The following is a 13,531-nucleotide window of genomic DNA, read 5'->3' as shown; positions in this document are numbered from 1 at the left end:
AGCTCTGTATTGATCACCAAGCTAGGGAGCAGCACTAGGTGAATTTTGACGGATTTGACAAAGCTAGCAAGGCTGGGCAGTATTTACCGTAAGCGAGTGTCAACTATTCATCCAAAAGGATAGACTGGAAAAATACAATAGTGTCTCAGAGGAGATAGTGGAAGCTCACTTCTGTACTGCCAAAACCTAAGGCAGGAAAACAACCTGGGATGAAGTCTCCAGTAGACATTATGGACTTGAAGAGAAACCACATGTTTGCTTAGGTTGTTTGTCAAATAACCTTGCCTTGCTGTGAAAATGTGCTTGGCTTTTTGCTGACAGGAAATTGAAAGGATGCAAGTTTCTAGTAATCAGACAGAAAGAAGAAAAGTCTTTGGGCTGGAGCTGAAAAAAAAATTAAGGGCCTTAACTATTAAGTATAGTTGCTAATTTTCAAATTTCAGAAAGCCAAGCATGTTTCGAGGCATAGCTACACACCTCTCCCCCTCCCCGTCTAAATTATATAACTTCATGTGGTAAAAAAATAGCCCGCACGGACTTCAGGAGCTTGTTAGATCAAGGGCTGTTAAGAAAACAGAAAGAGAAATCTTGGATTATCAGCCTTTTTCACTGGGTATCTTCAGAGGTTCAGGAGCTAAAGCGAATCGGAGAATACAAGGGCGCCGCTTCTGATCCAGCGTTCGGCTCAGCCTTCCTCTCGCTCTCTCTCTCTCTCTCTCGACTCCCGCTTCCTCCTGCGAGACCTTATTCGCAGGTTCTCCGTTTTCGTTTGTTTTAGGTGGTTAAATTCGCAGGTTACACACAGGATCGTCTGAATAGTATCTCGGGCCACGGCTAGGGACTTTCTCTCGGTTTCTTCGGAGGAGATTAATGGCTCTTCTTCCCCTCCCCGTTCCACTACGTCGTTTTTGGTTTGTTTTTTCCTTCCCGCACCGTCCGTATTACGGAGGTGGTACAAGCCCCTCGGAGGAGGAGGAGGAGGAGGAGGAAATTAGAAACCAGGAGACGTGAAGCTTCTACGGCTTTTAGGCAAAGCCGAGGGTTACCCAGCGGGGTCGCCCCGATCAACCAAGTCACTGGTGGTGCTGGCTAATCAAGGAATCCAGTCCCGAGAGGAAACCAAGCGGGAGCCCCGTCCCTCGGCGGAGGAAGAATTTACGTGGGACTGGGAATAAATACAAGCGGGCGAGAGCAGGAAACGCCGCTTATGGTGCGAGGAGGAGGGGGCGTGGCAGGTCTGGGCGGGGCTGCCTGTTGGTGGGTGGGACACCAGCCAGTAGGTGAAGGTTAGGCTCTCGCCTTTGATTTATATTAGAAGAAGGCAAGAGTTTCAGCCTCGCTTCCTCCCCACAGCGCTTTTTCTTCCTTTTTTTTTTTTCTTCTTCGCAGCGAAGCGAAGGGTTGGCTTGCACCGGGGTTCCTTTTGCAACGCGGCTGCTTTTCACGAACGGCGAGGATGAGGGTCAGCGCGATAGCGGGGCTGAGCGCTTTGGTCTTTTGCTTCCAAGCGGTCTTCGCGGTGAGTAGCAAACCCAACCCTCGTGTGTGTGTGTGGGGAGGGGGGGAGCTGAGCTGTGGGGAGAAGGGAAGCTTCTCCGCGTCGGGTCGGCGCCGCAGCCGCCGGGTTTTGAGTCCTGGAGGAGCCCGGCTTGCACGTGGTCGCTCAAGCTCCGAGAAGGGAGCCTGGAGAGGAGGAGAAGAAAGCCGCGTCTTTCTTTACTCTTTTTGAAGCGGGCATGGGGGAAAAAAAACAAACAGCCAGGTTGAGCTTGGGGCTCTAATGCCTTTCAGTAGGAGCGGCGCGGGTAGTGGGGGGAGGGGAAAGAAGAGACCCTTTCAAGCCCCCCCTCCGCGTCTTTTTTCTTCTCCCTCCTCGCCCTTGTTGGCAGAGCGGTCCCCGTTGATGTTTTGGGGACACACAGCTCAGAAGAAGCGATTTCTGCCCCTTCCTCGCTCTTCTTTTTTCTTCTTCTTTATTGCCTCCCCCTCCCCTCCCCGGCTCGTTGCTACCCGTGTCGTCCCTGCCTTCCTCTTCCCTCAATTCCTCAACAGGTTCTGAAGGACTAAAAACTGTAGGGGGATTGAGAGTCTATTGTGTGAGCCCCGGGAATGTGGCCGGGCTTTATTTATTGGCTGCCCCCGAAAGCTTTAATTCAAACCAGACCAGGGAGAGCCTCATAACCTGACTGGAATTCTTCCCTCCTGAAAGCCTCCCGCTCCCTCCCTGTTGTAACTAACCGGATATTTGCCTACTTCGGCGCGGCGGTGCGTCTTTTCTGCTGGCTGCTTTCCCCCCCACCCTTTTTTTTTTAACTCTTCGTGGCAAGTTATAACTCGAGTTTTAAGGATGTGGCACGCCTGGCTCCCGGTGCCTCGGTGGCCCTGCCCTCCTTCCCGGGACCTCGCTAATCTCTGCTGCGGTGCTCTGTGCCAAATCCATTCGTAATGGTGCCAGTTTAAACACACAAACACACACAGCCCCCTTGTGGGTAGGCTAACCTGAAAGCTGCCGGTAGGGTAGGTCTTTCACGGGTTAGGAAATTTTGGTGTGGGACATGGGAGCATTATACGTGTCTGCAAAGTCCTGCTTTAAGTTGGATGCTGGGGTCGCGGTGAGAAAAGTGATTTCTAGAAATCAATGTAATATCAGGAGGGGATATAGTTCCCACTACACAACCTTCCCTGAGATACCTCATTTATGAGATTGTGTAGCTTGGCCATATATCATGTGGGTGTATTGAGCTGCAAATGGAGCAGTCATGAGAACTAAGCAAAGCAGATTAGGCAGGTTAGGTAATGAATTGAGTTACTTCTGATATTATCTCCGGATAGATAAAGCAATCAGTCTTTATTACACTCAGTCTTTATTACAATCACAGGACCAGCAAGCAAAAAGCATTAAAACAATTTTAATAACAGTAAAAAATAATAATAGCCTGAAATACTGTGTTATCTGAAATACTCTTCAGATCATATAAAGCTTTTGCAGGTAAAGTTTTTGGATCATGAGGGTAGGGTGCGAAGAGACTACCAAATATACGGATCCTAAAACAAAATTTGAATAAACCACGGATCCTAAAACAAAATTTGAATAAACCACATTGCTGTTTATCAAGTCCAAATAACTAGCATTTATAAATGCCTGAAACAGCGAAACTGTTCAACACCCAGCCTTGAAGGCAGAAAACACCTAAGTCCTCTGATACATTTTTTATCCTGCTTTTTTTTTGCTTGCGTAGCAAGAATCTTTTGTCTCTCAAGCAGAAGTAGAGTTCCCTTTCTTCTCCACCGCTGTTTAATGGAGTTCAGCTACAGCTGTTAAAATGACAGTGGAAAACTAGAATGCAGCAGTAAAGTTTCTGAACACACCACCCTTTCCTCTCAGTGACCTCATAATTCAGTGTAATGATTAACTTGACCCCAAGAAGTCTTATAACAATGAGGCATTTCTATATTGGTGTGATTCAATGAATGAAATACTATATGATGTAATTATATTTTGTTTATGTGATTAATAAAAAATAGGACTGCATCTGGATAGCTGTAGACAAGCTCACCTCATTCTGCTGTGTTTGTTCCTCAGGGCTGGGATATTTTTTCTTTTTGCTTTAATGCCTCCCTACTGCTAGCAAGAGACTACAAAATTACACCAATTTAAAATCAGAAAAGAGATTTTGTATTTCACCTAGACTTTCTTGGCTGTGGAATTCAATAAAGATGGATACGTAATGTTCCCTAGCAAACAGAATGTGTTATATTAGTTAAAACTGATACAACATTAATATAATTTATTTTTTTAATAACAGTAAATATGTTATTTATTAAAACTATTAAACCACTCCATGGAATTGCAACTTTAAAAAGTAATGTTAGTCTACTCTGTGCTAGAGTGCATTCAGTATTTTAAAGCTATCATCTGAATTCTTTTTTTTTCTCAACCACCAGATGTCGCCACTGAACAAACTATAGTTTATCTAACTCCTACTCCCAGAGACTCAGCCTTAACAAATTGCTTAAATAATTTAATTACTCTTATTTGGGTCTAATAGCTCATCATAACTTCCATTATAGTATGAATCTCTCTTGTTGAAAGATTAATCAGCTACAAACAATGCTACAGTCTGCAACTGACTCTTCTTGCGAAGTCTATGGATGGACCGCCCGATCCATTTAGTATGTACTGGGCGCTTTGACTCAGAAAGTAACCTGGCCTATCTGGTTCTGTATGTAGCTCTACCCTTCTTGTTATTGATTGCTGGCTGTTATTCAAACTGCAACTCTGCACTTCCATTATTAACCAGGGGAAAAATCAAATAGTACAGACTGTATTTTTAAAAAAGTAAAAATGGTTTTCAGGTGGAACATGTATGGGAGGAAGTTGGATAGTCACAATTGGTGTGGTGGCTGTTGAGGTACATAAATGTGCCTTTAACTTTTTTCCTTCTCAACATTTACAGGCAGGAAAGGGGTGGTTAAAAGAAAGGAGTGGAGCCAAGAAATAATGGTGCTCCTTTATGACCAGATTGTTGGAGCTGATTCTTCCAGGTAGAGGGTTTGTAGTAGAAGAAGAGATTGTTCACTCAGGTTTAAGGTATATATTATCATTAAATGATAATATGTACCTTAAACCTGTTAAGGTAGAAAGAACAATCACAATACTTATTGCAACTTCTAAGCATGGGTAGTAGACAGCTGAGAGATAGGTGAATGGCTAAATTAAAGATTATCTCAGGTTTCCCCCCCAAGATATTGCGATTAGAGAAACTGATAGAATTCTCAATGTACCATATTTTTCAGAGTATAAGACGCTCTGGAGTATAAGACGCACATTAGTTTTTGGGGAGGAAAACAAGAAAAAAAAATCTGCCTCTGTCTACCAGCATCCACTGGTATTCATTTGGCTAGCGTCCTTGCAGCAAACAGCCTAGTCAGCTTCAGCGGCCTGATTCAGCATGGGCAGCTGATTGGCGGTTGGATCCTGGAATACCACCAATCAGCTGTTCCAGGCTGCGGGGATTGCCACAGCCCATCGCCGCCTCTTTTGTGTCACATTTTTGGCTTCTGCGTGTCGTGTTTTTGGCCTCTGCACGCTCCGTTTTAGACCCATTGCAGGCTTCCGGGATTGCCACAGCATATTGCCACTGATGGCCGCCTCCGTGTGTCGTGTTTTCGGCCTCCGTGCGTCACATTTTTGGCCCATTCCCCGCTGCCTGGAACCAGCCGAAAACGCAACACGCGGAGGTGGCCATTGGCGGCAATATGCTGTGGCGATCCCTGCAGCTTGGAACGGGTCAAAAATGGAGCATGTGGAGGCCAAAAACGCAATGCATGGAGGCTGAAAACAGCTGAAGGGTGGGGGCTGGCTGGTGGGTAGGTCTTCAGCAACATTTCACTGTATAAGACGCACATATATTTCTATCCACTTTGGGGGGGGGGAGGAAGTGTGTCTTATACTCCAAAAAATATGGTAACTATAAAAATAATTTAAGAAAAAGGCATTAGTAATTCAACCCATGTTGGATTTCTAGTACACTAGTAACTATAAGTGTTTTTTAAAAATACAAATTTCAAAATAATTTCATGTGTTAGTTACTTAAAAGCTTTGACTGCTTTTAAAGTTTCAATAAGATGTCCAGTTTCATCTGTGATAAGATTGTATAATCTTTTACCAAGGAAAATTTGTTGTATGGAAAATTTGGATTAAAAAGAAGCTTCTTAAAAATTTATGCTGAAAATAGCTGTTTTTTGGCTTTGCAACTGGAGGAAGGGTTAACTACAAGTAATCAAATGACTTAAATATTACTGAACCAATTGTTAATTAGTACAGACTTTAGTTGACCAATAAATGTGTTACATTCATTTATATAGGTAAGGAAATAGTGTAATCAAATTCATGACTTGTCTTAAAACAGAATTAAGTATAATAGAACAGAATTCTGGACTTTGATCTGACCTCCATACTATGAATTTGAACTTTGTATAATTACTCTGTTAGGCTATTTAAGCAATGCAGTATATTACTTTAAAAGCTGCCAGTCTGTGTTTCAGATCTTTCTATATGAGGCTTTTTATTTAGCATTGAAAAAGTAAAGGCAGTGTCAGCAAAGATTTTAAGACATCATAGAGATATTGTTCTGTAAGTACTTTGAAAACTATGTGATAACTGCCAGATATTAGCATGGCTTGGTTGAAAACAAATCTTGCAGACTAAGAAAAGTTGTTTGAAGGTTGTCTGAAGTTATCTGAAGGTTGCATCATTACATCTGGACTTATTTTTAGTTTGAGAAACTTTTCACTGCCCATCCAGGCAGCTGCCTCATTCAAAGCAAGTTAGGCAGAGAGTTGTTGGGATGTACCAACTCCCGCCACACACAGTAGAAACATTGCAACTGGACCCTCTGGGGAGGAAACCCCTGAGGTTGGTGTGGCAGGAGTTGGTACATTCCAATGACTCTGCCAAACTGCCTTGCTCTGACTGATGAAACTGCCTGGATGGGCAGCGAAATGTCTCTCAAACTAAAGATTAGTCCAGTTGCAATGATTCAAGCTTCAGAAAACCTTCAGTTAACTCTACTTGCATGATTGAGAATCTTCATTGAAGATAAGTTATTTAGCAGGTTGTGGGAATGCTGTAAATGTAATATGTCTTGATTTCCAGAAACCAATTGAGAAAGTATTCCATAATATTCTAATTGGAATGGTCCTTATGTATGGGTTGGATAGCATGATAACTAAGTGGATGTACAATGCACCTGAATATTATACACAAATAAGATATCAAATGGAATGCAACTCAGTTGTAGAGCCTGTACCCTTCCCATTTTCATTAATAATTATGGTTACTTAGTTGAAATTGTTTGATCCCACAGAAAATCAAGACTTTCCGAGAATGTCAATGTTATTTTTGTGATTGTACTGCACAGCAGGAATCTATGGCAACTTGCAACTTAGAGGTTCAGCTGGGAAGGAAAACTAGAGATTTCTAGTGATTTCTGGGTAGCATTAAGTGCAGTACCTGTTCAATCAAGTATTACTAGAATATTTCAGCAGGAAAGCATTGCCAGGAATTGCAATGACTTGCATGTCATCAAATCTCAACTATGTTAAACAGGAGGGCCTTCACACAGATTTATTTTGTATAATAATTACATGCTTTTCTAGACCAGCAGGCCATTTGGACTGTCATTCATACTAGAGTAGTTACCACAGGTGCAAACTATTGAAATGTCCTTGAAGGCCACTTGGAAGCTAGAGCGCCTCCAGATGAAGTGGCCTGGGAAGTTAAAAGCATGGCATAGTATGTAATTGAAGGGCTGCCTGTGTCCCATGACATCTGCCTGTCCCATGCAATCTGACAGAATTATAATTTGTTGGGTCCTAGGAAGCTCATCTTCCCTGTCTCTATTCTAACTCCCTGGAATTGCATTCTCCCTGAGATTTGCATGGTCTCCACTTGGCCCCATTTAAAAAGGCCCTCAAATCCTGATTCATTTCCCAGCTCTTGGGCTAACATGGATTCTTAGGAGTGCTGTCTGCCGTTGTAGGGGCATACTGATTTGTCTGTGCCACTTATACTTTTTAATGAATTGCTGCTTTATTTTCTTCATCAGTTCTGAATCTTGTATGTGTCCAGAGTTATTCTGAAGTGTTAAGTCTTACAAATCAATTGACTTAAAGTAACAGATTCATATCGTCCATACTAACCTGGCCTTGCCCTCTCCCCCATCCCGGGTCTTGGAATGGATTGAGTATTGTGAGAAGCACCTTTTCTAACATGTTGCATTATTTAATGCTTTCCAAATCTGCATTTGTTTCCTTTATTGGGCATTACTTAATCTGTTTGTCATGTTATACCTCAATCACTGTCACTGTGGAGTCAGGCAGCCTTACAAATTTGATTGATAAACAAATAGCTGTTCACTTAGGTAAAACTTCGCCTGTAACACTCAGGAAATATTTTAGTGCACTTCTGGAAGAAATATAAAATACACGTATATCCTTCTTAGGCTATTATTAAACTATTAGAAAATTAATCCTTTAGCAAAGCAAGGGAGACTGTAGAATTATGAGTTGCATTTCCCAGTTTGATGTCTTCTAAGTATGTTAAGCTACAGTTCCTATTATCCATAATTATAAGAAAGGCAAAGGAGGGGCAACTGAGAAAGGGTGAATAAAGTATGAATGATAAATACTGCTTAAGTATTGGAACCTTTTTAATGGACCAGTACCTCTCTCTCAGCCCTAGGAAGGAGGCAAGGGCAAAGCACTTCTAAATCTTGCCACAAAAACTCTACATTTAGTCCAGGCAATCACCAAGACTCAAAAACTGACTTGAGGGCACACATATACACAGGCTAGTATAAATGCTGCCAGCTCAAAACCTGTGGACTAGAAACTTAATATGTATAAATATGTGGACTAGAAACATATTTATGGAGAAATTCTTCTCTATTTTGCCCTGTAATTTTCAGTGATAACATCATAGAAATTGGAGTAGAACATAATATCACATTCAGTGTTATATGAATATTGAAAAATGTAAAGTATATTTGAAATATAATTTTAAAAAAGAAAAAAAGCATACTAGTTCCAGTCATCAGTTTCCATCTTCATAGACTCTAAAAATGATGACTGGTTAATAAAGGTCACTGCAGGGACAGGGGGAAAAAGGCATCGGAAAATTTTTTGAGGGAAAAAAACCCCCATGAAGTAGATATAAATTGTAGAAGTGTATTGGCTTTAGTTACAGTAAATGACAAAGGGGAAATCTGAGCAGGAACAGGAACAGAGTTAATTATGAGGATGGAAACATTAAAGAATTAAACATGATGCCAAATATAGATGAGGGCAAGAAGCAAAATAATTCTCATTTTGGTTGGGAATAGATGCATATAGAGCCAGACATTCCTACATCTGAACACAAATCCGGAGATGTAAGGAACAGTAGTGTTAGCAATAAGTGTGGTTAATCTACAGTTTATGTTCACAGTCTAAGACTGATGGAAACTTAATAATTCAAATCCTATCCAAGGATCTAAGTATTATTAAGGTGGTATCTAAGGCTATAGTCAATTCCAAGCAAGATAGTTTTTTAGGCTGTTTGGATCTAATAAATTCAGCATTTCCAGATATTGAGGAAATCTTTTGTTGTTATATTCAGAGTCTTATACCAAAGATAGCAATGTTAGCAAATATTACTATCAGTAGTTTCAAGTGAGCAAAGTTAACAGCCAGGGGAAAGAAAATATCAATGTAGAACTTTATAATATTAAGATGTTCTCCTTTGCACATGATGTTTATTTGGAGTTTCTAAAAGAGTAGTTTCTTCAACTAAAAACAATCGCACTTAGACTTACATAACACTTGACAGAACTTTACAGCCCTCTCTAAGCGGTTTAGAGATTCAACATAATGGAGAACTTTAGGCTTTTTGAGTAATGAAAGAGGAAGGCAGAAGTGCCAAGAAACTCTGATGGAATGTTAGCTTTATATATGTCTAAAAATTGGCCAGTGACTAATGCTAGCGAATTAAATAATTTAATAACACCACTTTCCCCTGAGAGTCAGTTCCATGATTCAGGATGTTGGGATTGCTTGGCATGCTGGCATTCGCCAGGCCTAGTTTGGCACAATATCAGCCTTGGTTGGTACTGGGTGACTTAAGCATTGGCTGGCAGGCACTACTACTACTTCTGTGGCCTACTGAAATTTGAAACCTAAGCGTCTTCCATGCCTATCTAAGAAACCTTTGAGTTAATGTATATTGAGGCGTTTAACAATTCAGTAGGAGATGACAAGCTGATGAAAGACATGTATAATAAATTGATTTACTGGTAGACGGAATGACTACGAAGACCAGTTTGTTGCATTTTACATCTGTCCTTGATGTGTTGTTCTTCGCACATATCTGCAATCTTCTTTTGAGTCATATGCTAAATGACATTATCTTTTTCTGGAGAAGGAAGTAAATGGTAACTCGTGCTTATTTGTTTTATTTGGGAATATTATTAAATAAGAAAAAACACATTATTTCTTGTCTGCTGTCTGAGGTTAAACTGCTGGTCACAATAATTATTTTTCCCTCTGCAAATGCACATTTTCTGATGGGTCTTCTAGCAATTTTTGTGAAAAGCCATAGCATAGGGAAATTAAATAGACTTTACGTAGGTGCTTTGTATGTTTGTAATCTTGTTACCTATTCCAGACACTTTGGGGTGGACAAAACTGCTTGATCAGCTGTCATGAAGGTCATTTTAATTATACTGCCATAAAAATTGGATTGTGTAGGCAGATTGAAGTTTGACTAGCTTCACCTGTGTCCCTTACTTATTAAATGATATAGGCAGATCCTTACATATTTATGCTTGGAGCTGGCTTTTCTCTCTGTGGAGAATGAAGTATTAATATTGAGGTCTTTACATGATTGAAGTCTTTATGTGACAATTGATACACTGGGCTGTACATTGCTACAAGCCAAAGTCAAGTATAGGTTTCATACATTTACAGCCAGTTCAAAGAGAGAAAACTCATTTTACAAAGTAAATGAATTCCTTTTTTGCTTTTCCCCCTCCCGTGTGCTCTTTCAGTTTCAAATGCTGAATGGTAATTTTGATTAAAATCTAGACATATGGAAATAGCATTTATGAAGGAAATAAATGATCGGAATGAAAAAAAAATACTGCCTAGTATTTGGAAATAACTGCCTGGTATTCAAGTGTTACCTGTTCAGTTTTTAATGGCAGCCTCACAATTATTCCAAGAAGAAGACTATTGGCATGTATTGTAACTGAAGCAAGAAGGATGGTTAACTTAGAAGAGTCACATAAACTCTTGTTTGAACAAACAGTATTACAAAGTGACTGTGTGGGCAATAACACTCTTCAACAGCTATAATTTATGCTTGCCGGATTAAACAAGTTGTGAAAAATAGGGCGTTTTATACAGGTGCTACATGAGAAATTGGCACTTATTGGCACTCAGTAAGCAAGCTACGAAGGAATATGTTTCTGCTTGATTTCCTTGCTGTATTCTGGTATTTGATTTAAGGTGCAAACCAATTGTATTACAGGTATTCCTCAACTTAATTGGGATTGGAATTCCCATTGCTAAGTAACAGAATAACAGAGTTGGGAGGGACCTTGGAGGTCTTCTAGTCCAAGCCCTTACTCAGGCAGGAAACCCTATGCCATTTCAGACAAATAGTTGCCCAATCCCTTCTTAAAAACTTCCAGTGTTGGAACGTTCGCAACTTCTGGAGGCAAGTCATTCCACTGATTAATTATTCCTACTGTCAGAAAACTTCTCCTTAATATTAAGTTGTTTTCTCTTTGAATAGTTTCCATCCATTGCTTCTTGTCCTGCCTTCAGGTGCTTTGGAGAAGAGCTTGACTCCCTCTTCTTTGTCTCAACTCCTGAGATATTCGAATTTTGGGATATTGCTATCATGTCACCCCTTGTCCTTCCTTTCATTAAATTAGACATACCCAATTCCATATATTTTAGCCTCCAGTCCTCTAATCCTTCATGATGTTGTTCAGAGGCTCATGTGACTGCAAGCGATTTCTTTCCCCCATCAACTTTGCTTGTCAGAAGCCAGTTGGGAAAGTTACAAATGATGACCATGTGACCTCAGGATGTTACAATCATTGTAAATTCATGCCTGTTATCAAACATCTGAACCATGATCAGGTGACCTCAGGGATGCTGTAACAGTTGTAAGTTCAAGGAAGGTCATGCATCTCCTTTTTTACCACTCATATATATTTGAATGGTTGTAAATCGAGGACTACAACCTGTAGTATGAACTGTATGCTAAATAATACAGTTTAATCCTATGGTCAGTTGCAGCAAACTATTTGCAAGCTACCTTATTCTCCTCATAAAAAGCTTACGTTGCTTATTCTATATATGTTTATCTGGAAATAAGTGCAGTTGAAATCAGTGGAACTAGCTTTTGAGAATAATTTATAGTGTTTCATAAAAAACATAGGAGAGGAGATGTCTTAAGGAATGAAAATGACTCTTGGTTCAAAGCCATATTTAACTGATGTTTTCTTATAAGACTTCTTATTAGGGTGAAGCTTTGAAGTGACAGTTATATTCATTGAAAACTGTCTTCCTGGCCTTCTCCTTTTCATCCCTAAAGAAGTTTGTTTACTAGATTAAAAAGTGTGTTTATTGTTGTACAACTCTTGATCACTAACACTGTTTCTCCTTCCTTCACAATAAATATTCATATGTCTTGCTCAATAAACGTTACTCAATAAACGTGTTATTATCCTTTGACAACATCTACAGAGTTTAGATGATGTGTGGCTGGCATCCAATTAGGGTTCATAACGGTAGCACTGACATAAACTGTAGATTAGGGGAATGCTATGAATCAATCTTATATTTCAATATTGTAAATTCACTGCTAGATTTCTTTTACTAACCTGAATGCTATCCTTTAAAGACCAGTGTCTCATATGCCCTGGAGTATGATAAATTAGCTAGAGGACTTGAGGTCTGTCTTCAATGTCTCCCTGTGGCCTCTAAAGGTCAGGGGTCTCTAACCATGGCAACATTAAGCCTGGCGGACTTTAACTCCCAGAATTCTGGGAGTTGGAGTCCTCCAGGCTTAACGTTGCCAAGGTTGGAGATCCCTGCTATAGGTCATTTCCTGTGGTCCATAACAGTATTTAGGAAAGAGAAAGTCCAGCGGCACAGATGTCCCTTGACTGGAGAGGGAGATCCTCCAAAGAAAAATTACTCCTTGCCCAGTTCAAGGAGTGGAACACAATTTCTGAGAGTGTTGTGGGTTTCAGAAGATGCCTCGGAGAGCCCTTTATTTGATATTCCTGATATAAAATCAAACACTGATGTTCTGGTTAGTGAAGAATTGCTGGAGATAAAACAAGTAGGTTTTTGTGCAGTTGTTGTTTTTAATGGCATGCTGTGATCATTTTCTTTGGTTTTTATTCTCTGGAGCTCTGCTGTCAATGGAACCAGTCTTCAAATGATGCTCACAACAATTTAACTTTGAGACCTCTGTATTAATACTTCTACCAAGAAACTACTAGTTTATAATTGACAAGGCACATGATAATGTATTATTTTGTGGGCAGTGGCAGATTTGCTGTGTGAAAGAGCTCCTGTTCTACCTAATCTCCAGCTTAATTGAAACAATGCCAGTCAGGCATTCAATATGGTTTTCTATTGAATTAATAGTAAGAATTCTAAAGAATCTTTTTGTTTAAGGATAGCCTATAACTATTGGAATAAAAATTATAGGTGTTTTTAAGATGTGAGCTTTATTTTAAAGAAAGCGAGTACGTTTGTTCTCTGTTAATTACTATTCATTTTATATGTTTTCTAATTAGCGCAAAACATGCAATATGCACTTAAATAATTAAAAAAAGCTTTTATTTTTAATGTTAGAGGTAGTTAAGACAAGAGGAATTAGGAATTGTAGACACAACCACAACAATAGGCTAAACTCAACATAGAGGCAATTGAAGTGGCAGATAATGTTGTAATAATGGAAGAGGAA

General features: G+C 40.0%; 1 protein-coding gene across 1 annotated transcript in view; it reads left to right on the top strand.

Moving 5' to 3' along the window:
• The first annotated feature begins 1,292 nt into the window (after positions 1–1,292).
• Positions 1,293–13,531, top strand: part of SDC1 (syndecan 1) — a 31,515-nt gene continuing 19,276 nt past the window's right edge. Inside the window, exon 1 of the mRNA XM_058179476.1 lies at positions 1,293–1,519. Coding sequence (XP_058035459.1) covers positions 1,457–1,519 — 63 coding nt within the window. The 5' untranslated portion in view covers positions 1,293–1,456. The remainder of the gene's footprint in view (positions 1,520–13,531) is intronic.

The sequence above is a fragment of the Ahaetulla prasina genome, chromosome 1 (genome assembly GCF_028640845.1).
Source record: "Ahaetulla prasina isolate Xishuangbanna chromosome 1, ASM2864084v1, whole genome shotgun sequence".
NCBI classification, from domain to species: domain Eukaryota; kingdom Metazoa; phylum Chordata; class Lepidosauria; order Squamata; family Colubridae; genus Ahaetulla; species Ahaetulla prasina.
The sequence above is the reverse complement of the archived record's forward strand: the minus strand, read 5'-3'. Positions and strand labels throughout refer to the sequence as shown.